This window comes from Nothobranchius furzeri, chromosome 7 (assembly GCF_043380555.1).
Source record: "Nothobranchius furzeri strain GRZ-AD chromosome 7, NfurGRZ-RIMD1, whole genome shotgun sequence".
NCBI classification, from domain to species: Eukaryota; Metazoa; Chordata; class Actinopteri; order Cyprinodontiformes; family Nothobranchiidae; genus Nothobranchius; species Nothobranchius furzeri.
The window spans coordinates 50,703,178-50,728,976 of NC_091747.1; the positions used below are offsets into that span (position 1 = coordinate 50,703,178).

Genomic DNA, 25,799 nt, shown 5'->3' on the forward strand with positions numbered 1-25,799 from the left:
TCACGTTTCTTGTTAACGGGTTTCTGTAACTGACAAACAGAACTAAAACACATATTTTTACAAGTATTATTCTCATGTCATATTCTCATATATTTATATTTTAAAGACTTACTTGTCCATGAAAAGTTTGTCAACTCTGCATCAGCCGAGGTATTCCTTAAATTTGAATCATGTAAGCGGTAGTCTAACGCTATTGGTTAGTTCTGGTCGGCGCTCAATTTCCTATTGCACGGAGCTCTGCGGGGCTGGGCGTGCTTAGCAAAATCAAAAAAATGACAAATTGCTTATATTATTTCACAGTACATGATAAGAGAATCACTTTTATGCATACAGCATTTCTGAATGGGGAAAACTCCAAAAAGATACTTTAAGTGAAGTCTTACTTCTGACTTTATAAAAAATATATATATGTGAATGGGTTCATCATAAATTATAAACAGAAAAAGGAACGGTGATCTGAGACCACACTCACATCTAACGATTTCCCATGTCGCTGCCTTTTTGTGGTCTCAATATTCTTTTGTATAAATGTTGTAAAGCTCTGGGAAATCCGACACGGCAAGTGTTAACCATTCCTTCATGTTTGCCTGGAGATGTACTGAGAAGCATCCTGTCCGCTCATTGGTCAGTCAGTGAAACCTCCGCTGATTGGACCTTGTCTGAGCGACATCGGTGAAAAGTTTAAATTTTCTCAACTTTCTGGGATCGCGTCGCCGGCTTGCCTGTGCACGGCACATGCACGAGTGCAAAATTTCACATTCACTTTTTCACTTTGCATGAGGGAGACCCGCGATTATCACGTTGTCATGTCTCATTGAAAATGAATGGAGGGGAGACGATGTTGCCTCCCACGTCTCGAGCACATAATTATCCCTTAAAGTAAAACAGCAGTTTGCTGCTCCCAGCCCTACTGGTTGAAAGTGGAATTACAAGTGTTCTAAACAACCTTGCTGCAGCCTGCTGTAGCTATGCTAACAACAAGCTAACACTAGCATGAGCTAATTAATACTAAAATAAACTACAAAGTAAAAAGATCCACACTGGTGGAAAAATATATAAGTCACGAGCAAACTTCTTGTTCTTGTGCTTTTTATTGACGATCGGTGAACTGAAAATGCTAACCACTAGCTCCCTCAAGCTAGTCTAGGCCGTGCCGATGTTTGCTATTTCTTTTCCTTAAATAGGAAACTAGTCAAGTTTCTTACTCAACAATCACTGTGATCAGTGTTAAAGCTCTAGCTTAAGTTTATATATATATATATATATATATATATATATATATATATACATATATATATATATATATATATATATATATATTATTGTTACTTTCTCAACTCAAGAGTCAAAATTGACCCTTAAATTGGCACTGTAAAAGTCTAAATAAAGTATCCCTGAAAAGTAAGTGGCAGAAGTTTCAGGTCCTCACTGTTGACATTTTTAATATGTTTACAACAAATTATGCATGAGTGCATGGAATTGGGCGGTGAGCACACTTATATAGGAATTTGGGAGAAAACTGTTGAATAAATATTGATTTTCAGAAACATCTGGGAAAATCTGAGGATTACGTGATGTCATCACATTCAGATAAACTTTTGTTTTTAATTCTTTTTAGAGTTTATAATTGTTTTTATTTTTTCAAACCCACAGAAGGAATTGCATGTAGTGGTGAAGAATGTGGTGAAAAATGTAGTGAAGAAAACACAATTAAATGGACAAAAAAGAAGCTTCATAATTTTTGATTAATCAGCCAACTTTTGAGCCATGTGCCAAAACGTGGACCAATCAGCCTCCTGTGCTGCAAGAAGGAAAATACGAGGATACTGCTACATGGTTAGTTAGATCAAAACTGGAGAACTTTTCTTCGCTTGCAACAATAAAGAAGAGCAAGACTGACGCTATGAAGGTTTTTGACCTCAGATGGAATATGGTGCAGGAAGCAGAATGTGTGGCGCTGCAGCCTGAAGGCAAAACTCTGGTCGGTGCTTCAGTACCGCTTCTAGTGTTTGTGATCATGTAGATTAAAAGCTCTCTGACTCCTGATCTCTGAAGCTGAAGGTTCTCCTCTTCAATTAGTAAAGGAGTCTCTGACACTTTGATCTACCAGTCTGGTTTTGCCCCCTACTGAGTGCCTCCTAAAATACACGACGGCTTCATTACAGTATTTAAATATTAATGTAGATTAGCTGTAAGGTTATTTTTTCTGCATCTTTTGTTTATTTAATTGCACATTGTTCTAATTACACAACTGCTAATTTTCACCTGAGATCTTAGATTATTTAGAGCCTTTTATTGTTCAACAATACCCTGTAGCTCATGTTTTTCTAATTTCAAAACATTTGGCGCTCCAGTGCCCTTCTGTGCCATTGAAAGTGTGGCATGCCTCTTTTACCCTCTTAATAGCCTTTTTATATTTATAAGTTCACACACACGGCTCTGGGTTGTTTCAGATAGAGGAACACTAGAAAAGAATTTCTGCTGTTGAACTCAAGGTGAAAGTGGTACGGAGCGGCCCGTGTTCTGAACAGCGACTCAGAGCAGATCAGCCTTGTTTTTATTGTAGCCTGAAAAGCACACCACCTGTAAAGCACTCGTGTTAAATTCGAACACATTTCTTTTCATTTCATTTAACCACAAAACCTTGGTGGCAGGAGGGGAGACGGAGTGAGAGCAAGTGTTTTTAAGTTCATGTATGAGTCTTTGTGTGTGGTGTTTTCATCCAGAGCAGGACTCGAGTAATTATTCTGATGAGAATAAACAAAGATGGCAGTTTTCTGGCTCTGAACAACATAACATCACTTCCAGTTTGGGTTGAAGTCCAGCATAATTGCTGTTCCTTCACAGCTAAACCCAGTCTCTCCCTGGAGCTCATTATACACTCGTGGCATATAGTGTGCTGATTAACTCTTAAATCAAAGCCCTTCCAGGGTTATTGCTGAATATCCAAATTGTCTCTAAATAGAGGTCCCTTATGTGCTTCTCCATTTTTGGCTTTGAGTTTCTCTCTCTCTCTCTCTCTCTCTCTCTCTCTCTCTCTCTCTCTCTCTCTCTCTCTCTCTCTCTCTCTCTCTCTCTCTCTCTCTCTCTCTCTCTCTCTCTCTCTCTCTCTCTCTCTCTCTCTCTCTCTCTCTCTCAGCAGTGTATATCTTGGCATCCACCATGTTTTTTCATAAAAATAGTTTTCCTAATGGTTCTCATTTACCGTCCTGCATTAGCACTTTTTAATGTCACCATCTATCTTTTGAAGGCTATTGTGTGTATGCGTGTGTGTTTGCAGGTATACAGCTGTAGTGATGCCTGTCTTGTACAACACGACCCATCGCTCCAGGAAGAGAGTTTTTACCATGATAGCTACTGTTTGGGTCCTGGCCTTCGCTGTCTCCTGCCCCCTGCTGTTTGGCTTCAACACTACAGGTCAGGATAATTACACCAACCTCTTTCCAGATGTGTCCTTGTTAGAGACAGTTTGTAGTTTTTACCTTTAATCTTTGGAAACATCTGTCGAAATGTTGTTGAAAATGAATAAAATGATGCCCAGTTGTTGGAAATATTGACAGCTTTGTAACATATAACCATAAAAATCATGTCTAAAATACAAGGGAGCGGGTCTAAGTCTCTGGGCAATGCCATATTAGATGCAATGTTTTCTTCTACGGGAGCCCGTGATGACCAAACGCATTTGCTGACTTGTAACAAGCAATTACAGAAATGATGTTATTCATAAATGTTGTTTTTATTACACATTTACCTCTTCGCCCCTTGCCAGTGATGAAAGGGAGTCTGATGTGCTTGTTGTTTTGCTGGAGGTTGAAGGATCTGACAAAGTACTTGTTTGAATATTGTGCTCTCAGGGATTTTTGACCCTAATGGCCATCTGTTGGTAAGGTCTTACTCAAACACAAAAATTAGGGATGTCCCATTCCGATATCGATATCGGAAGTAATTTGATATTGGCCCAAAAACACTGTATCAGATTATATCGGACTGCATCATTTTTCATACTTACTGTTGTTGGCTCTTGTTCTCCGATTGAGTAATATCCCTTGATAAAGCCTTTCCTACATTCCACACTACGAAATAGGTAAAAGTATCTATGAATTGTGCTGATATTGTATCGGATTGATATCGGTATTGGTCAATACTAAAGACTGCAATATCGGTATCATATAGGAAGTGAAAAAGTTGTTTGGGGACATACCTAACAAAATACCCCTTGCTTGTAATGATTTAGGTATGTGCTGCCCCCTATTGCCAGGGAAAATACACACAGTCACTTTAAAGTGATTGTTGCTATCTTTTAAAGGTGGGGTATCTGTGGAAAGTTCATGAACAATCATTATCTTACCTGTTGTTGATAGGTCTTTGAATGGCCTTGGTTTGTAGAACTAGAGACAGGGCTCCAACTGTTGATGGTGCGTGTGGTGTGAAACAGAATTTGGACTAAAATGCTCAAATTTGACACAATTCATGCAAATATAGTTGAAATTTCTTCATGAAACGGGTTTCAAGCTGGGTATCCCACTGAACAAAAATCTTTGTTTTATTTGGCCTGTCATCTACATGAAAGTGAAGATAAATTGCACCAGAAACAATGCTGTCAAACATTTTGACTAAAGTGGAAATTTGCAAATTCTCTATTGTAACCAGTGTTGGGAACGTTACTTTAAAAAAGTAATTAGTTATAGTTACTGATTACTTTGTCAAAAAAGTAACTCAGTTACTGAGTTACAAGATTATAAAAGTAACTAATTACCAAGAAAAATAACTACTTAGTTACTTTTTTCATTAAAGCATGCAAGAATTACTACAATAGTGAAATATAAATGACTAATGACTGGAACATAATAAAATGTATGTCCAAATGTTTTTTATAAACCTGAATAATTTAAATAAATAAGCACTTAACAGGAGGAACTACTAACAGGAACATTACACTTATCTAGACTATTAAAAGGTCACTGTGTGATATTTAACAAGACCCCAATCAGCTAAAATTTAAAATTGCAGATAGAAACACCTGTAAAGGTTCCCGAGCCTTTAAATGGTCTCTCAGTCTAGTTAAATTACAGAAATAAATGTAATTTTGCACAGCATTTTAATTTTTCCAGCTTCACATAATTGTGTGTGTTTTAGTAGCATTTCTGTTGCTGGCAATCTAGTAATGGTTAAATAAATAAATAAAATCCTTTAAAATGACACTAGAAGAGGCACAAGCCTGATGGAGGACTTACATTTACTAACTTGGGTCAGACCCAACCACAGAAGAGCTGAAGCTGGGTGGTAAACACACACAGGTAGTTCTAATAACACCTGAGCTCCATGACGTTTGAGACTGATGCATCAGTGTTACATTGGGACTAAAGACATGATCAGAAACCGGTTACAGCTGGAGGATCTAGGAAGGTAGAAGATCAGGACGTCTGAGCGGTGAACAGGTGAGCGGATCTTCGGGACGTCCCGCTGTCACGCTGAGAAGGGCACGGCTGCAGACCCGCAGATTCACTGCTGCAGATTCCCACCTGCAGCAGCGAATCTGCGGGTCTGCAGCCGTAGATATTCATCATGTCTTCCTTGTTCTTCACAGGCCGTGATGCGCTTGGATGAAAACATCTACCTCTTTAGCTCCTGATCAGCTGAAGACAGCTTCAACACACCGCACTGCTTAACGCATGCATTTCCTTATCAGTAACAGAAACGATCGTTTTGTTAAAAGAAGACGGTAATTAATTAGTTTGCTCGTTACAGAAAGAAATATTTTTTTAATTAACGTGGTTATTTTAAACGGCACCATTCCCTCCCATCACTGCTCTGTTGGGTCTACAACAGGCAGCGACTGAGACAGTGAGGGTCTCCTCCCACCCGGCCAATCAGCATCGTGTTTGTAAGTGCGTTACCAACACCTCTCTCTCTGGCTGCAGCTGAAGTGTGGCGGTCAGAAAGCCTCACACTGTTGCTCAGCATTCGACAAGCACATAGTAACGCACAACCTTCCGCCCCCAGTAACGGTAATGGCGTTGCAACAGTGGGAAAAGTAATTAATTAGATTATTCCTTTGCCTAAAAAATAACACCGTTAGTAACGCCGTTATATTTAAACGGCGTTACTCCCAACACTGGTTGTCACCATTTGCTTGTGGACTTTGGATCGAGGATTTAGGTTTCACAACATCACTGCCCACGACATAAATGCTCTGGCATCACAAAACCTCCAAATAAAAGTGTCCCTCCCAAATGTTTCGAGACATTTTGCCACAGCTCGGCGAGATCCTGGCTTTGTTTCTTCTTGTGTTTTTGGGTGGCATGAGACATGACCTTAAATTAAACTTACAGAAGCATTCAGCCTGTGAGAATGTTGCACATCCTCTGTGTCGGTGTGCTGACCTTTGTCAAGTCTGAGAACATAGGCAGAGATGGTGGCAGAGAAGAGCCAGTGTTATAGAGATATCTGCGTTGATCACAGAGACGGGCCTTAATATGGTGTTAATGTCACGTTGTTCAAGACACTCTGAAAAAAAGATGAAAATAATTAATTTTTTTAGCTTTGCTAATGTTTGTTGGTTGATAAAACTGCATGAGCATGAAAACACAGCTTCTAAATATTTGTGGCTTCTATAAACTAGAAAAAATAAAGTTTATTCTGAGGCAGAGGAGCAGATGCTCTGAGGGCGTTTGGTGATGTCTGGCATAACATTTGTAGATGTTTTGACAGGAGAACAGGAGGATCCTGCAAGAACGTTTATGGCGGTTGTTGCATTTTCAAATAATGCTTAAACTCCAGGACCAAAGGGTTTTCCGTCAGATCTTTGTAAATGACAGGTCACCTGTGAGTGGACAAAAAATTGTGGCTGATCCACTAATGTGGCTTCACTTTCTCGTGAGCAGCTCCATCTCACTTATTCAAATGTGACATTTTTGCTTCCTTATATTTAGCATATTTCCAGTTACTGCTGCATTAGTGGAAAAACATTGGTGATAATCTTGGTTTTATTTTTTATTTTATTTATTTATTTTTTGTTTCCCAAGAAGAAAATGTCTTGGTTGTCAGAGAAAATATTAACAGCTATTTGTCTTCTTAAATGAAACATTTGCTGGCAAGAGAAAATTGGTGCAAATAAAAGAAATCAAACTGAATAATGGCTACTTTGGTTACTAAAATGCATGACTGCAGAAACACAACAAAGAGCATCAGTCAAACACATTATTAAGCTGCCTGTACCAGTTCAGGCGTGAGTCTTAGCCCACTTTATATGAAACAATGGTTGCTGATAGCAGGAACTTTATTGTTTGGTCTTTGTGGGACCACATTTGGGACGGACTGCCTCATAGGTTCACATCAGGTCTCCTTTTGGAGCAGCTCAGCAGGTCAATTGGACCGTAATCTTTAGACGAAATGGTTTATAGAGCAAAAGTAAAAAGAACAGTCAGTTTGGAGACAAGACATACAAAATGTTTTTTTTTTTCTCCATCTCTGTTGGTATTGGGGTCATGTGGCATTGATTCAAACCTTCTGACATTCATTGTGCCTTTAATAGCGGAGGTCAAAGCCGGTCGATTTTTTTTTTTCTATTAGATCCAATTTACAGCTCTATTAGTTCACCTGAGAGATGTTTAACTCAGGAGTTTTGATTTAACGCGTCCAAAGAGCAGGGCTGCTGTCTAATCCACTGTAAGCGCTGGGCTCAGAGGTCAGCTGTAACCATCTCGTAAAACGATTCCATAATCTTGAGCGATCTTCTGCATAAGGATGTTTTCCTTTTACTGCAGACGACCCCCGAGTGTGCTCCATCTCCAACCCTGACTTTGTGATTTACTCGTCCGTTGTGTCCTTCTACCTGCCGTTCATCGTTACGCTGCTGGTCTACATTCGCATCTACGTCTCTCTCAGGATGAGGAGGAAGAGGATCACCTTTGGGCAGCCCAGTGGAAAAGTGCAGCCCGGCTCTACTCAACTGTCCATGGTGAGGATGTTTTTATAAACTTTTTTTTTACTTTTTCTCTGTCTTCCAAAGTCAGTATTAACACCAGTGTTTAGGTGGTGGAGTTTTAAGTAAAGATTCAGCGCTTTTAAAATCTAAAGAGATGTTTTTCTCTTCAGTCCACCTAAGTAAAACATTTACAGATACATCTTGAATGGGCCTTTCAAAAAAGACTATTTTCAAAAACAGACCATTTATGATTTTTGATTAATGTCTATAGAAGAGGATGAGGCCCATTGAATAAAATGTCTCTTTTTGTCTCAAAATTCTGACAAGAGAATTATGTTATAAAATCAGTCAATTGTTTTTTTACTTTAACATATTTTATGCCATTTTTGAGAAACCACCTTTTTGATTCCATTATTAAGTTTCAAAATTAAGAAAATAATAAACGAAACTTAAAGATGTGGAAAAATGATGGATATTTTCCTGCTATGGGATGGGATGTAAAATTATGTAAAGAAGCATAAATCTATAGATCAAAAAATATTACTGGTTTTTTTGTGTCATTATTGCCTTAAAAATCTGCTATTTTTATTTAATTTATATTAGGAGTGGAACTCAATTAAAATATATTCTAATTAATTAGAGGCTTTGTAATTAATTAATTAATCTTGAATAAAAACATTTTAATCATTAAAAAAATTTGCACTCCAGCAATTTTTCTTATTAAATATAGTTTTAATGAGGCAGAAATGACACACTTACATACACACACACACACACACACACACACACACACACACACACACACACACACACCACACACACACACACACGCGCGCACACGCACACACACACGCACACACACACTTTAATGAGTATATTTCTGTAATCAAAAGGTCTATTTGATTGTTTTGGTCTCATTCTAAAGGTAACCATTGTGGGATTTGTTAGGATGAGTAAATATTAGTATTTGTGTTATTGATTAAGTGTAAATGGACATGGAACATTGTAACTATTGTGCACCGCACTGATCACTAGGTGGCAGCAGATCACTTCTAATATATATAAAGGTGTAGAGTTCAGGGGAAGTTCTGCTGAGGGTTAGAAGATAAATGCTGTATGTATGTATGTATGTTTGTCCCTCCTGTTGTAAAAAAGGTTATATGGATTAGGTCACTGCCTGGTTGCATTTTACCAACTACAAACATAACAATAAAAAAGTAGATTATTTTTTTCCTTTTTTTCATTTTGCATGAAACAAATGGATGAATTGATGCATTCTGCAGACAATATTGATAAAGTCAAGTCTCTTTTGGATGAAATGATAATTTGTGTTGAGGAGGCAAAACGACAGCGTGTGTCATTCATGTCGCTGGACTTACCTCAGGATGAAAAAGAAAAACAAAATACGTATTTTGATGAAAAGGAAAAAGTGTTTTTGAACTTTGCAGATGATGTCAAAGGGTGGTTATCAAATGTTGGCCATTCATATGAATTTTGTATTGAGCCTCCTGACAACCAAATCCAAAATTAGATAGGGCCCGATGACAGTGCATCAAATAATTGTAACACAGCACATTCCAAAATGAGCTCTAAAGTCTCCAAGGTTTCATCTACTGCATCAGCAAAATTATTGGCACAAGCAGAGAAAGCAGCATTAGAGGAGCGCATGGCTGCCTTAAAACAAAAGCATCTTTTGGAGGCGCAGGAGGAACAAATAAAATTGGAACAAGAGGAATTACGAAAGAAACTGGAACATTTAAGAAGAGAACGGGAGCAACTGGCTCTGGAGGCAGAAATAAAAGTGACAAATGCTAAACTGGAGGTTCTGGAAATAAATTCAAAATGTGGCTCAAGGGCGTCAAAACATGTCCTTGCATCAGATGGCATGAATTCTTACTTGGAAAAGTCAAAAACTAAAGAAACAAATGGACTAAATCCAAATGCTGAACATTTTGTGCCAGCCAGTCAAAGTCCTGCATTTTCACCCAGTCTTCCATTCGATTCTGCCATTGTCAGTGTCAAACCCAAGCATGTGGAAATAGAAGTTCCTAACAAAAATACCATTGATGTTCCTCAAAGACAAAGTAATGATTCACCTGTTTTGCAAAATACTCATGGCAGTGTTCCGTCAAGTAACGTTCCAGACATTGTGAATATAATGCAGCGTCAAAATGAAATCACTGCTCTGTTGGTTCAACAAAATACAGCTTCTGCTTTGCTATAAGAAATATTCCTGTTTTTGATGGTGACCCACTGTATTTTAAATCATTTCTAAAAGCCTTTGAAAATTGTATTGAGAGCAAAACTCTAAATCTCAGTGATTGCTTGTACTTCCTAGGACAGTATACCAGAGCGCAACACATCTATTGTTCTTGTTTGATGTTCAAAAAACATCACTCAGAGGGATGTTAAGATGAACTTATTAATTTTTTCAGTGTCTGAAACCAAAGTCTTTTCTTTTTATGCACATCCTACTGTCCCCTCCTCATTTACATCTCCATTCATACTGACAATAACTCGCTAAATGAAGCTCCACCCTTGCATTTGCAGCAAGACACATTGTGCATTTATCTCGGTAACAAACCCTCCTGTACGACCTCATGACTTTAAAATGCAGAGTAGACAAGAGCCCTGCTGCTAGGAAAGACTGAATGCATCAAAGCTCATTTTTTAGAAATCATTTTTAGATAAAAGGGGTTCATAAGGGTAACATTAGACACACGCTGTCATTTTGAGTGAGGCAGCTCTGTAAATGTAGGTGGTGAGCAGCAAAGCGTTCACACGAGCAAAGGGTTAGAGAGGAAATGTAAATGTGCAGCAGTGGATACGCCTGTCTGTCCAAGTGAAGCTCATCTTAATCAAAATAACTTGTCAAGTTAAAAATAGTTGATTCAATCAAGAGGGAGGCATTCTGTAGTGGCCTCTGTTTTTGAGCTCATTCATGCTAAATGACCATAATGTACACAGAAACAGGCAAAACATTTAAAACTGACAGGTAAAAAGGATAATTTTGGGTATTTTCTTCAGGTGGAGTTTATTATTATTATTATTAAGTGAAGAGTCAGGTTTTTCACTTTCAGAGCATCTCTGAATTGTGACAAAGGTTGTTCCTGTCATGCACTGGTTTAAATACATTATAAATGGTGGAGGAAAGGACAAAAGTGAGCCAACAACAAGGTTCAGGGACACCCGACGACTAACGGATGACCCACTTGGTTCCATCTCACATGGGAGGAGCTGAAGAACAAACTGTGTTCAACCTTAATTCTTACAACCATAAATACCGTAAATCCTCTAATATTAGCCTGTATTTAATTAACTGCCGGGTATCACATTTTGTCCGGTGTCTGAGTCGGCGGAGGTGAATAATGGCCGTTTTTTTTTTATTGTGGACGGGTGGAATGTGGTAACAAGCAAGTACGGGGGGCGGTTGTGTCATCCGTCTCACTTTTGATTTGCCAGTGATAGACCGCGAGGGTAACTTTAACCATGCAGAGACGAAGAGGAGGCGAAAATTTGTTATCAAGTTCAAAGAGAACGTGCTGATTGTGCTGCAGAACACTCTGGGGAGCAGTAGCAGGGGTTGTATGAACTAGTCACTAGTCGACTTCACCGCTCTATAGTGACTTTTTATGCCTGTCATCGACTAGTCGCTGTCACGTGATAATGACTGGCAAGATGCAGTCCACGGAAAAGACAGCAGCCTGCTGTCAGCAGGTGACAAGCTCCTGCGCGTCGGGAGGCAATGTGCTGTGCCAGAGCGTTGGTACTGACACCCGCCGTAAAACGGACATTTAACCAAATTGTGACCTTTACACTCTTGCAATTTAACATTCCCCTCACCCCCATCCTAATCTTAACCAGCTTGCGCATGCAAAGCTCTGATTGTTGACGCGCTCCAGACATCTGCGTCCTGAGCACGGCCACAGTAACATTATCAAATTAGGTGTCGCCACCTCAAAAACAAATTTAACACGCGATCGTTCATGTTGGCTCATTTCCTTTTATGTTTTCTGTCTTTTATTCTTTTATTTGTGCCTGATGCGTTTCGCTGCTGTGGATCAGGGCGCATCACCTGTTTTGTCCTCTGTGACGCACCTAATTGATGTGGCCGGCGAGCACTCCGCTGTTTTTGCGGTCGGTAGATCTTTTTGAACTGCAGTTCAAAGGTAACTCATAAGGTGAATATATATGAAGCCAGGTAGCAGTTTTTCTTTAGGATTGAGAGGAGATGCAGGAAGATAATAAACAGGCAGGACAGAAAAATAGTCAAATAAAAAGTTAGTTTTTGTACCTGGTGGTTGCAACAAACAGACACCATTGAAGGTAATCAGAAGTGAGGAACAGAAAATGAAATAATTATTTTAATGTTTAGAGCAGCAGGAACTCCGAGAGGCTGCAGGCGCATCAGTGAGTTTGCGCCACTGCGCAGGGGGAGGGGGGAGAGGGCTGAAGCAGAAACTACCGTTGTTCGAAGAAATGTGTTTAACTTTGAAAATGTGGGCGCAATTTTAATTGTCAAAAACTCCAGCAAACCATTAGTTCATTTTGCTCAAATAGAAATTGAGGCCTGCCTCTAATTCTGGTCCTCCTTCCAATAAAGGCCTGGAGCTTGATGAGCTTGAGTCAAATACAGACCCGGGCCTGTATTAGAGGATTTACGGTAAGAGTCACGAACCGTCTCAGAACAGGGTTGAGCTGAGCTTGTGCTCCTCTTCCAAGCATCTGAACATCTGTAAAAGGTTGTCTTTGGATGTTGGCTGCAGTGTTTGACTGCTTCTATAAGAAATTATTTGTTTTTCTTTAGCTGCCTAACTCTGGTTCCTAACTCAAGGGATGAACCATGTATTGTCATCAAGGACAGAATTTAAAAAATCTATTTTACATTAGATAACCAGTAAAATCTATGAAAAATACCCAAGTTTGACACCTAAACAGCATTTTAGTACAACAAGAAGATTCTCAAAGAGCTGATGCACGTCTAAAGGATATTTTCCCCTCTTACTTTATATTTCAGGCACTTTTCACCCAGGAGGAGGGCAAGGACCAATACCATAGATCATTATAGCTGCACAAAAAGAATACACACCTTTTTAAAACAACAGCGTACCGAATTGGTCTGCAGGGTAACATACTTTTGAAAAACTGCTTAATTATTTATAGTGGGATGAGAGTCACAGAAAAATGTGTTATATGTGTATTAATTCAATTTTGTATTATGCTTTTTTAATCCTTATAGGTGATAAGTCCCGCTTATTTAAAAAGGAGTACCGCAGGGTGTGTTCCAACTACAGGGGGATCACAATCCTGAGCCTTCCTGGTAAGGTCTATTCAGGGGTTCTGGAGAGGAGGGTCCGTCGGATTGTTGAACCTCAGATTCAGGAGGAGCAATGTGGTTTTCGTCCTGGCCGTGGAACACTGGACCAGCTCTATACCCTTAGGTGGATCCTGGAGGGTGCGTGGGAGATTGCCCAAACAGTCTACATGTGTTTTGTGGATTTGGAGAAGGCGTTTGACCACGTCCCTCAGGGGGCCCTGTGGGGGTTACTCGGGAGTATGGGGTACCAGGCCCTCTGATACGGACTGTTAGGTCCCTGTATGACCGGTATCAGAGCTTGGTCAGCATTGCCGACAGTAAGTCGGGCTCGTTCCCAGTGAGAGTTGGACTCCGCCAAGGCTGCCCTTTGTCACCGATTCTGTTCATAACTTTTATGGACAGATTTCTAGGCACAGCCAAGGTGTGGAGGGCATCTGTTTTGGTGGCCTGAGGATCAGGTCTCTGCTTTTTGCAGATGATGTGGTCCTTTTGGCTTCATCAGAATGTGATCTTCAGCTTTCCCTGGAGAGGTTCGCAGCAGAGTGTGAAGCAGCTGGGAGGAGAATCAGCTCCTGTAAATCTGAGACCATGGTCTTGGTTCGGAAAAGGGTACAATGCCTTCTCTGGGTCAGGGATGACTCATGATCTCGGGGTCTTGTTCACGAGTGAGGGAAAACTGGAGCATGAGATCGATAGGCGGATTGGTGCTGCATCTGCAGTGATGCGAGAGTTGTACTGGTCTGTCGTGGTGAAGAGAGAGCTGAGCCAGAAGGCGAAGCTCGCGATTTACCGGTCGATCTACATTCCTACCCTCACCTGTGTTCATGAGCTTTGGGTAGTGACCGAAAGAACGAGATCGCGGATACAAGCGGCCGGAATGAGTTTTCTCAGAAGAGTGGCTGGACTCTCTCATAGAGATAGGGTGAGACGCTCGGTCATTCGGGAGGGGCTCGGAGTAGACCCGCTGCTCCTCCACATCGAGAGGAGCCAGTTGAGGTGGCTCAAGCATCTGGTCAGGATGCCTCCTGGACGCCTCCCTGGTGCGGTTTTCCGGGCATGTCCAACCGGGAGGAGATCTAAAGGTAGACCCAGGACACGGTGGAGGGACTATGTCTCTCACCTGGCCAGGGAACGCCTTGGGATTCCCCCGGAGGAGCTGGTCCAAGTGGCTGGGGAGAGGGAAGTCTGGGCCTCTCGACTTAGGCTACTGCCCCCGTGACCCGACTCCGGATAAGCGGATGGATGGATGGATGGATGGATGGATGGATTATGCTTTTTGTATTGCATTTGGAACTAGTGCATTCGTCATGCAAAAAGGGACAAAAATGCATGACATTTATTCTTTTGTCCTTTTTTCCCCCTTGTATTTGAACAAAACAATAAAATACAAGAAAGGACAAAGGAAATATTGGCCAAAATCCAGAAAAAAGCTTTCAAAAACTACTTTAAAAAGCAACACAATCAATTAACATCTGCTGAGATATTACCTTTTTTTTTCTTTCTTCCTCCTGAGGAACATTTTCTCTGTAAATAATTACAGTTATGGGAAGAGAGAGACAGGGTTGGGCACATCAGGATGATAATGGACTGTGATCGCCTCCTAATCCACTGTGTCAGTATTCAAACACGCGGCGAGACCAAATAAATTAAGTTAAATCGCTTTCAAGAATATTATGAAGATAAACAAACATTGTTTACACAGTCACTTATTATTAAGAGCTATTTTATTTTGTTGATCATGTTATAATTGAAATGTTTGCTCCAGTGCAATCATTCAAATAAATAAGCGCTTTATTTGTATAATTAATGAGGAGATCTGCAACACTAATATAGACACAATACAGATCAGCTCTGATGCCCACAAATGCACAGTTCTGCAAAAAAAAAAAAAAAAAAGACGAACATTTGCAGTTGGGCCCTTTGTTTTACCAGATTGTGATGCAGAGCTGAGTCATAATGTGAGATGGGATGCAGACTCGGACATGGAGGGACTGAATAACAAAAACCCTGTATGGAAAATAGAATGAGCTGATGGTGCAGTGAACAAACACGTAGCCTATACATAAATGATTTGGAGAAACTGGGGACTACTTAACTCTGGGCTGGGTGAAAACCGACAGCAGGGGTGATTACTAGATGAGGAGCAGGTGTGTGATGAGACGAGGGGAATAACGAGTGGACGACGGGGCAAACTTTTATGTGATTGTAGTTGGGGGCTAATAGGCAGTCAAGACTCGTGGTTGCTGTTTAACGACACATGTTTAAAATGGCTGCCATGCGTAACTTACTTTGATTTGAAGTATCGCTTGTCCGCGTCCACTGAAATTTACAAGGCACGTCCGAATGCTGCAATTTACGAGTAACCAGTAGGTGGAGTTGACAAAACAAGAGACACACCATGGTGACTACGTCTCTGGTTTAGAGGTCTTTTGTACCAGCTACGAAACCGCTGCTGTGATCTTAACATTAACACATTACTGACCTCTTCTATTGACACCATGTTTGTTTTGCTTGTACCCCACAAAACCGGCTCTATCTGGTCTGAGTTCTCTACTGTGCCCCCTAGTGGAACACTCCAGTACTACATGCAGTGCAAGGCCGTGCAGCAGCATGTGAACAAAGATGCAGCCTGTGCCAACGTGAGGATAAAAAGTAAACATTTTCCAGCCCTAAAGCAGAAAAAAGGAAAATAAATTGATATATTTTATTTGAAGCTCAATTAAATTGCTGGATGAACAGGAATTTGACAAAATGCCAAAAAGCACTGAGGGATGTACTGAAGCGGGGGTGATAATTACTAAATGTGGGGAAGCAGAAACCAGGATGGAGACGGACCTGGGGATGCTGAAGAAGTGACTAAAAATAGGCTCCGAACCACCAAGAAACTCAAAACATCTGTTAAAACAGCTGATTCCTTTTTATTGTTGTCATTCAGTACACTATGTGGATCTATGTGGAGTTCTGGGTTGATCAGGAGTTAGACGTCCTAAAATCGAATTTCCTTGATTTGTTTTGTTCCTGTCATGAACTCTGTGTTACTGTTTGAATTTTAATAAAAGTGTCCTCTGAGATGAAACGAGATGAATCGATAAGTGAATGTCAGACAACCGTAGACTGATGGGGGAGTGTGCGTTCATTTATAAAATCTCTGACATATTTTACTTCTCTCTGTGTTCTTTAGGAAACCTGTTTGCAAGAGGAAACTCCCAAAGCAAAGCGGGACTTATCACCTATAAGGATTAAAATGGTAGGTTAGGGTCTAGATTAGGGATTTTGTCACCAGGCTCTCTGTTTTTGTGTACATTCATGCAAAGCTGAGTTGTTGTTTTTTTCTTGATCCACTGTGTGGTCCCGGCCCGGGGTCTCTGGAGCAGCTGAAAATTGTGATTCTGAAGCGTGGCTTGTTTCTTTACGTAATCTGGTCACTTGTCAGCTAAGCAAAGTCTGCAGATGACGCACTGCAGCACCTGCAGAATCCCCAGACTGCTCAAAAGTGGAAAAAATAACAATTTGTCATTTTAAAAAGTCAGGTTTGTGGAAAAAGAAGCTGCACAGAAATTAAATTATGTTAATTGATTGCAACTCTATTGAAGGAAAAGGCTAATTAAAGCTGTCGAGTGTTAACTGGATTGAATGAAAACAACATTCTGCAAAACACAACGCATTACCTCATCATGTGGCGCCACCATTAGAAAACCTGAAGTCGAGGCATTTATCTGAACCGTGCTCCTGGCATGAATCACCAATAACATCCAATTTTCTGAGCTTTATTCACCACTCCGTTGGCTTAGTCAAGTAGCACTCATCTGCCAAAGAAGTTTTTAGGAGGTTAAGCTAAGGGCAATCTTTTAATTAAATTTACTCTACTGACGAGGGTTTGAAGTAATGGAGAATATTCAGACATTAAGGCTGCAATAGTATTTTTTTAAAAGCTGCAAAATAAGTAAAAACAATTTAAAAAGTTTTAACTAATCAGAATGTTTTAATACATCTAGCTGACTCAGACTTATGTTCACTAGATGGTGTCTGATTTTAGGTGTAATTGATAGAAAGGAGCTGCTGTTACTGAAAAATGGCTGAAAAGGGATCACCGTATGGTTTCCAAATACTTGCAGCTTTTGAATAATGGAATAAAAGTCAGAGACTCTGATTTTATTTTCACGTTACGTTGATGCCTTAATATGCCATAGGCAATGATTTTAGTAATCATCCCAATACTCACCCACAGTTTGATGACCCAGAGCTGGGTTGTGACTCCAATTTTGTGACCATTGGCCATTTCTCAATACCCAAGTACACAAGTACGTTCTTGCTTACTTGACAAGTATGTTCTTTGCAAGTATAGCAGAAAGTCTGTTCTACCGAGTTCGGGAGTATGACAACAGCTTTTAAAACTGAACTGTACTCCTTTATGTCATGGTAACAGGCACTGCTTTATGCTACAGTTAAAAGAATGATATGAGGGACTAGCTAACTACCATAATTGTGACGTGTTAGAAAGAGAAAAAACAAATACACAACCAAATTTTACAGGTTACTCACAATTATGTACAACGGACAACTTCGTATTTATTTACTTGGACTTAATTATTGTTGTATTTTTTTAATATAAAATACTACAGTTATGAACTTTCTCCTCTGCAGGATCCGAATTACGGGGGGGAGCTAGGGGGAGCCCGGCTCACTCAAAAGGGTGATGCACTCCCCCAGAAGCCATCAACAGACACACTCAGGGGAGCCTAAATATTTTTCCAGATCCACCCCTGCTTTTACAGCGTTATAATGATGGTGATCATACTAACAACTGCCCACCCCCACCCCCCACCTCGATCTCACAGAGTTTTAACAAAGACAATCAGATGGGCGACCCCCTTCCCCACTCTTACGTGGCTCCCCTGGAAGCCTGTGTGTAATTCAAGCCCTGCTCCTCTGTCATTTTCCATTTTGCGTATGACGGTTTATGACGCAATGCATTATGGGATACCTTGCTGGCCCAGGTCTGCAGAAGGATGCTTTGATGCAACCTTGATATAATGGGAGGAGCAAGAATGCATCTGGGAACTTGCCATGATACACATTTAGAACTGGAACATTACTTGGGCCGATGTACACAAGTTCAGACAAGTACGCATATTTCTGAAACAGCCAGTGGTGTATGGGTCCATCCTGGTCCTGGAAGGCCCCTATCCCATATGTTTTAGTGGTTTCCCTTCTCCACCACACCTGACTATTAGAATGACCTGTTGAGCAGGTCATCAAGCTCTGCAGAAGCCTGTCAATCACCCGCTGATTAAAGCTGAAAAAGCAAATCTGCAAAACAAATTAGCTTAAAACATTTTTCATGCCTCTCAACAATGACTAACATTGTGCAGCTATAAATATATTGTGGAGATTTTTAAAAAAAGAAAATGAATGAAGTGGTTCGGAAGTTGTGGAAAACAAAAGGCGTTTGGGTCTAGAAAAGCATTTTTGGTACGTTTGTTCTGTGCTGTTTACCAAAGTCCATTATTTGGTTCTTTTCTGCCTACGCCAATGTTGGTGGTGTTACCAACATCGGCACTCTGAGGAAGGCTACAGAGTTAGGTAAAAACAGTTCTTTATTACGCTGCATGCAGAAAAGAACCAAATAATGGAATTTGGTGCGTAGCGTTTAATCTGGCATTGCAGGTGCTGGTAGACGTGGCCCAGGGATGATAACCGGGAGGGGTGAGAGTTCTAAGTTTGTGTTTTAAAGCTAGCTTGTTTCGTAGATTTGTTATTGCAGCTTTGAAGAGCAATCTCTAAAAGTATGTCCTTCGCTCCATTGCAAAATTGCAACAACTGATTATAATTAATCATAAATGTTACTTTGCCTGAATTTACTATGGTGTGTCTTGCTCTGAAGGCTATGTTCGTGTGGTTGAATTTAGCTTGCCAGATTAGCTGGATTACAATAAAAACACACTAAGTCTTGTTGTTTGCTGTTTTATATTTGTGTCAAAAAAGCAGAGTAATTTCCTCTTTTACCAGTGATTAAATCCAAAACGATGTTGTACATGAAGTTAGAATGAGCCAAAAAACAATAAAATAATTTAAAAAGTAGATAATCTAAAGGAAATTTCCATAAACGATTTCAATGTTAAATAAGGCTGTTTTCAGCTATTTCAAGCTGAGTGGTGCATGCTGGGTAGGCCTATAGCGACTCCACATAATTTTAGGTACAGTCAGGGTGCGTTCAACCATCAGCTGAATAACACCTTGCGTAAACTCGCGTATTAAACCATTTGACTGTTATCTGTGATAATTAGCTGTACTGACTGATGATCTCTTGTCCACTTAGCAGAGTGTTGAACCACCAGGTCCTTCCAAGCCCAGCTTGCTCTCCGGCTGCCTTTGGCGCAAACGCCCTAAAACGGGACCAGTGGAGAACTCTGTGCTGCCCCCAGTGGACATGCAGAACTACTGCAGCATCAGCCACGCTTCCTGTGGCCGCACAGAGCTGGATTTGGAGCAGGAGAGGGGGGAGCAGGACACGGATGACAACAACGAGGCGGAGCATCCTCCTGTCAGGATGGACTGCGAGGTGAAGGACCTGTCAAACGGGCGAACGCATACGTCACTGCGGCCGATGTCTCATTCCCTTGCCAGCACACGATTCAGGAGCATGCATGCTCGGGAGAAGAAGGCTACTCAGATGTTGGCCATCGTGCTTGGTGAGTGGAAACAGCGGAGGAAATGAAAATGTAAATGTCATAGAAACACTTAATAGAGGCAATTTTATGGAAATAACGTTTGATGGAGTTGCTGCAGGCGTTTTAATAGAACCAAGTTCCTCGCTCCACTTCAACGTGCTTAACACTCTGCCGATGAACTTCTTCCCCTCAAACTACGATGGCATTAAAGCGTTTGCCTGATCTGTGTGCAACAGCCCTGCATACATCAGAGCTGCAGTAAACGCACATTTTACAGCATCAGGACAAACGGTGGAGCTCCTGCCATGGCTTCCAAACGCTCCACTTACCAGCCAGGTTACTTTAGACCCAGTCCAGTTAACTCTGGTGCTGCAGATATCTGACAAATCTTTAATTGTGGTGTCAGTGAAAAAAGGCGTGCACAAGCAAAGGGTTGACATCCAGATTGTTTCCCACCTGTTTTTCAGGTGTGAGCTTCAGATTCCTGCAAAAAAGGCTCTGTTAGAATGAACATTAAAAAGACTGGAGGTTTTGTTTCAGAACCTTTATTAAATCTTTAAAAGATGAATAGATAATTTAGGTTTAAAGTGGTAAAATGTTCTTTAAGCTGAATTATTTTACACACTTTAAAATAATTGGTTGAAGGTATGGAAGCCAAGAGAGAACATTATTTCTTAATTATTAAATTCATGCATTGTGACTTATTTTATCTGATTAGTAAACAAATTTAAATCCCCGCTAAACAAAAAGGGATAGTTATTCAGGCACTGGCTGAAAATGTCACAGAACATAGATTATTGATCAAGTTATTACGGGTAAAAATCAAGTCTAAGAGAGGTGAGATTAGATTAAATTTATCATTTTTGTACCAAATCATCTCATAATTCATTTTATAAAAAGAAAAGCTTTGCTTTAATGGAGTTCTAGGAAATAGAAAGGTTAACAGATCTAAAGAAAATCACATAAAATGTGTAGGAGCATAAGGACAAAACAGTCTAATTGCCTAATTTTTTGTGTGCTGTTTTAAATCTTTAGACTAAAATCTGCAAACACTTAATAAAGTTCCCTTTATTAATGTTACTTAGTGCATTAATAAACCATTACCGTAATTTCCTGAATACAAGGTGCACCTGAATATAAGCCACAGGTGTTTTAATGTTTACTGCTCCCTCTACGGTCGGCTCATGGGGCCTCGTTGATGCCGTCCGTGTTTCTGTTTCCTTTGCTCGTCAGAATAAACAAAGCATTTGTTAATCATCAAAGACGAGCGTTGTCACGGCGATCCTTCAGCATCAGTGTTGCCAGACTGGAAATAATGAAGTATCGTACCAGGATCTTAAAATGATCGTATTTTTAGAAAAGTTATCGTAGCATCCTGGCACATCTGATGACCCACAGCTTCAATATTAGCGCAAAATGATATATTTTTAGATTGTTTTAGCTTTAAAGAATCTAAGACTGATTGAAACAAGCATCGCTTTCAGAACAGCACCTCTAGCTTTTGGAGTGTATAAACAACAAGTCTGCACTCAAATGATAAATGATGAATGACCCGCACTTGCATAGCGCCTCTCAGAGTAAGGACTCCAAAGCGCTTTACACTACAGTGTATCATTCATCCATTCACACACACATTCGCACACTGATGGTGATGAGCTACAATGAAGCCACAGCTGCCCTTGGGCGCACTGACAGAGGCGAGACAACTGACAGTAATGTCATTTATAACGTTTTTCTACATCGCCCCTATTTCATCATCATGTATTGGTTGAGCAATATGTTAAGTAATGTTTTATACATATGAATAAATATGAAGGAATTTCTCTCTTGTGTTAATATAAGATTGTAATTAATTACTCAATCAACACACTGACCATTTGAACTTTGCTGCAGAGGCCAAAAGCTTTAGTGGGAACCTAACAGCAGCCAGCTTATTAATGCTATGTGTCTTTCTCAAAGTTTTCATTATGCCTGCTGGCAATGCGGTTTCTTTTAATTGTTACTCATGCTGTCAAGCCGCGTCCATTTCTGTTTGTATTTGATGTCAGCGCTACTTATTTCACACTTCCTCCTTGGTCATGGACAGCGTCACTGCATGCGACGTAAGCATTGATTGGTTATTAGGGAATGTCTCTGAATGCAAGCCGCAGACTCCACACAAGTAAGGGCTGAAATGATCGTACATATGGGATTAATGATCATACAGAGGGCTAAATTATCCTACAAATACGATAATTATCATACATCTGGCAACGCAGTTCATACAGCGTTTTGTGGGTCAAAGCTGAAGTCCAAACGACCGGTTCTGAGAAGGACTGTCGTCCTCACAGCTTGTTAGCAGCTTCAAACGCAGAGCTGGAAGCGTTATGCTAAACACCGTTAGCTTTGAGATGCTTATTTTTGTGTTCATCTGCACAAACATATGTTATATAATGTAAAGTAGTAATATCTAAATCCCTAGGTTTCAGTTTGTTAGCTTAAATCATGGAAATATAGTTACCCGGATGTAAACGATAACCTTCAATGGGTCTATAGTGCACCCCTGGTGACCGTTAGCTGTAAAGTTATTAACATAGATAAGCTAACCCCGTTGCATAAGCTGCTGGGTCCAAAGAAAATGAAAAAAGTTGTGGCTTACAGTCCAGAAATGACACTTAATAGTTAAAAATAATTGTAACTATATTAAAGGGACCTTAATAATGTACAGACGTTAATAAAGGGACCTTTATTGTAAAGTGTTACCCAAAATCTAAACAGAACTGTTTCTTGCATTTTCTCCAAAGACATCTATTTCCAGCTCCAACATCTTGGAAAATATTGAAAAACTGTCAGAAATCCAGTAAAATGTGATGAAGGTATTTAAATCCACAGATCATTTGTGGAGTTTGTGTCTCCTCTTACTTGTAGGTAATGATTAGTGATAATTTACAGTAAACATAATAAACAAGACTAGATTAATCTCTTTTCCTCTTCTTTGTCCCTCTTTTTCCACGTTCCAACATTCTTCCAATCCTCTTACACTGGCACGATAAATCCATTTCCCTTTTCTTTTTCATTCATGTTTTTCCATTTGCTCTCACCACTCTGTCCTCCGTTCCCCATCGTCCTTTCTCCAAAACACTTCCTGCTTCAGGGGTGTTTCTCATCTGCTGGCTGCCTTTTTTTGTGACTCACATTCTGAACACCCACTGCAGGACATGCTACGTGCCTCCAGAACTTTACGGTGCGTTCACCTGGCTGGGGTACGTAAACAGCGCCCTCAATCCCGTCATCTACACCACGTTCAACATAGAGTTCAGACGGGCCTTCATCAAAATCCTCAGCTGTTGAGGCTACTAACATGTCGGGAGATTAAAATGGAAATAAGCGACGCACTTGTGCAATAACTGTGGAGGGGTGTAAACCATGACGCCAGCTGTGCACCGGTAAAAGACGCAAGCATCAAGGTGCGGCATGGAATAAGGGACGTGAGGAGCAATAAATACAAACAAAAGAGGAATTTTTATCCGGACTCTGGTGAATACCATTATTTTTCTTTTGAGGCTGGGATCCATTTGAACTGTTTTACTCCTCAAACAATACTTTTCTCCTGCATACAGACAGCACAAGGCCTTTTTATATGTGTGTTGTATATTATCAGTAATACTCATTCACATAAATAATAAATTCCAGACTTTCAGGTCGATGTGAGTTTAAAAGTTCTTTGGAGTCCAAATGAAGCTTTAAGGCTGACAAATGGATGTGTGGGCTACTTCATCCGAAGGCCTCCTGCCTCCGCAGCGAGTGGATTAACCAACAATATTCACCTCCTCCGCTCGTCCCTTCTTCATCGCCATGACCTTCAGGTATTCGCCAACGCATGCACAAATCAAAATTTACCATTGTGTATATGAAATGGGCTGGAATCGCACTGGTCCCAGCCAAGACCCAAATCATTTTGAAGATTGTTCTATGTATTGATGTGCAGGCATTGTGCTCAATGTGGATTCATTCGAAATAAAAACATGAGATTTTATGGTAAAAGGCATTTATTTTCAGTGGCATGGGCGAGAGTGTTTTCTGGTAGTTCCTTAATTCACTGTGATTTAAATCCAACTGCTAGCTGCTCTTTCTGAAAACACTTGATGCTTTTTTGTTCTGAAGCAATTCGGTCTTTAAAAGGGTGTTCTGTGGGAAAGTTATGAACGGTAAACATCTTACCTGTTGTAGATAGCTTTTAAACAACTTCATTTTGGGGAAATAGTTTAAATGTGAGCAGATTAACTCTGACCAGACAGAGAAGCCAACCACCACTTTGAAAAAGATCATATCCAATGGATTGCTGCCCTTTAGAAATGAGTCAAATTTCATAGTTTTTAAGCAATTATATGATTTCACCAATCTTTGCATTACCATTGAATTTCATTTTACAGGATTATTGTCACAGAAGTGGACATTTTTCTCCGGAAAGCATTAGAAAGTGCTAGCTGCTTCTCTAATTTTACATCTATTTTCAAGCACCAAGAGTGGGAGCAGCAGCTTTACAGTAACTTCCAGCTTTTGACTCTTTGCATACGTCACCTGATCACATGGGTCCGCCATGATGGACGTCTACAGTGAATTATTGAATGGAGGACAAAAGTGGAGATTGAGGTTGTTGTTTTTGCCAAATTACTGACTGTTAGTTCAAGTGAAGTTCACTTATGGGAAGATTTAGCACGCCTAACTAACTTACGAACGTTAGCGTGTGTTCTTCATGGTGCTGGATGTTGCATGTTGTCGTTTTTGCCAGACCCCCCCCCCCCCCCCCCCTTGTTTCTAACATTATGTGATAAACAGCGTTTCACTTTATACTGGATCTGATTTTTTTTTAATGAAAATAAGGACAAATCCCTAGTTTTGTCGCAGTTGACATCATCAGGTTCAGCTGCTACTTTCATACCAACGGGACAGGATATCTAAAAACAGCAATGTGCATTATGCTAAATATAAAATGTATATTTCACACAGTTAATCCTACAGTGGAAAAATATCAGCATCTAGCATTTCACTATAGTAGATGGTAACGCACATCCTCCATGGTGAAAAATTGGACTATTGTTACTAAACAAGTAATCCAAAGGTGTTCTAATTAAGGCAACTGGACTTGTTTGGCTTCTTAAAGATGTTTGGCTTCTCACCTGAGGAGCTTTGTTAATTCTGACTGGAATATGGGAGAGTCAAATTTATAAACTGTAGCTGTCTATTGTTGCTTAATGAGCAGAAACTACCTATGAATACCCCTCTTCCCTACCCCCGATGAGTTGTTAGCCTCAATTGTGTGTGAGTGGTTGTAAGTGTGGGAGGGTGTGACCTAGACTGAAACGGTTAGGGAACGATATTCAGAGTTGCATTTTAGGTGCTAAAGGTGAAATCAAGCCACCGCCCCAATTTAATGTAGTTTTTCCCCTTTTGACACAGATGGCTTCCTTTTCTCCTCCGTCAAACCATCTATCTTCTCTGTCCAGAATGTGTGCTTTGTCATCTTCAAAGGTGTGTCCCTTGTCCTTCAGGTGTAGGTGGACTGTAGAGTCCTGGCCTGAAGAGGTGTCTCTCCGGTGTAGTCTCCTAAATAAATAACTGCAAAGTGAAAATTACTAGAGATGTAAAGATTGATGAAACGATTTGCATGAACTGTGACACTTTTTAGATCTAGCTTGATGGGAGCAATCCTCTTGTATTTTGGTTTTACTCAAATTAGCAGTTAGCACATCAATCTGGTTAGAATTTAACTTTTGTTCTCCTTGTTCTAAAAGCTATTCAGTGTTATTTGTTCATAACATTTTAATACAATTCTCCCTGACAAAGGTCCAAACTGTTCATTTAAGAAATCAGTCAGGATAGTAAAGAGCAGAGAAGAAGAGAG

The 25,799-nt window shown here is 40.2% G+C and overlaps 1 protein-coding gene across 2 annotated transcripts in view; it reads left to right on the forward strand.

The window, feature by feature from the left end:
* The window catches only part of drd3 (dopamine receptor D3), a 42,851-nt gene extending 18,921 nt beyond the window's left edge, over positions 1-23,930 (forward strand). Inside the window, exons 4-8 of one of the 2 annotated variants that reach the window (XM_070553366.1) lie at positions 3,281-3,417; positions 7,767-7,960; positions 16,426-16,491; positions 19,564-19,936; positions 23,049-23,930. In XM_070553366.1, coding sequence (XP_070409467.1) covers positions 3,281-3,417; positions 7,767-7,960; positions 16,426-16,491; positions 19,564-19,936; positions 23,049-23,245 — 967 coding nt within the window. In that variant the 3' untranslated portion in view covers positions 23,246-23,930. The remainder of the gene's footprint in view (positions 1-3,280; positions 3,418-7,766; positions 7,961-16,425; positions 16,492-19,563; positions 19,937-23,048) is intronic. The other variant, XM_070553367.1, reaches the window with a different exon arrangement.
* Positions 23,931-25,799: the final 1,869 nt, after the last annotated feature.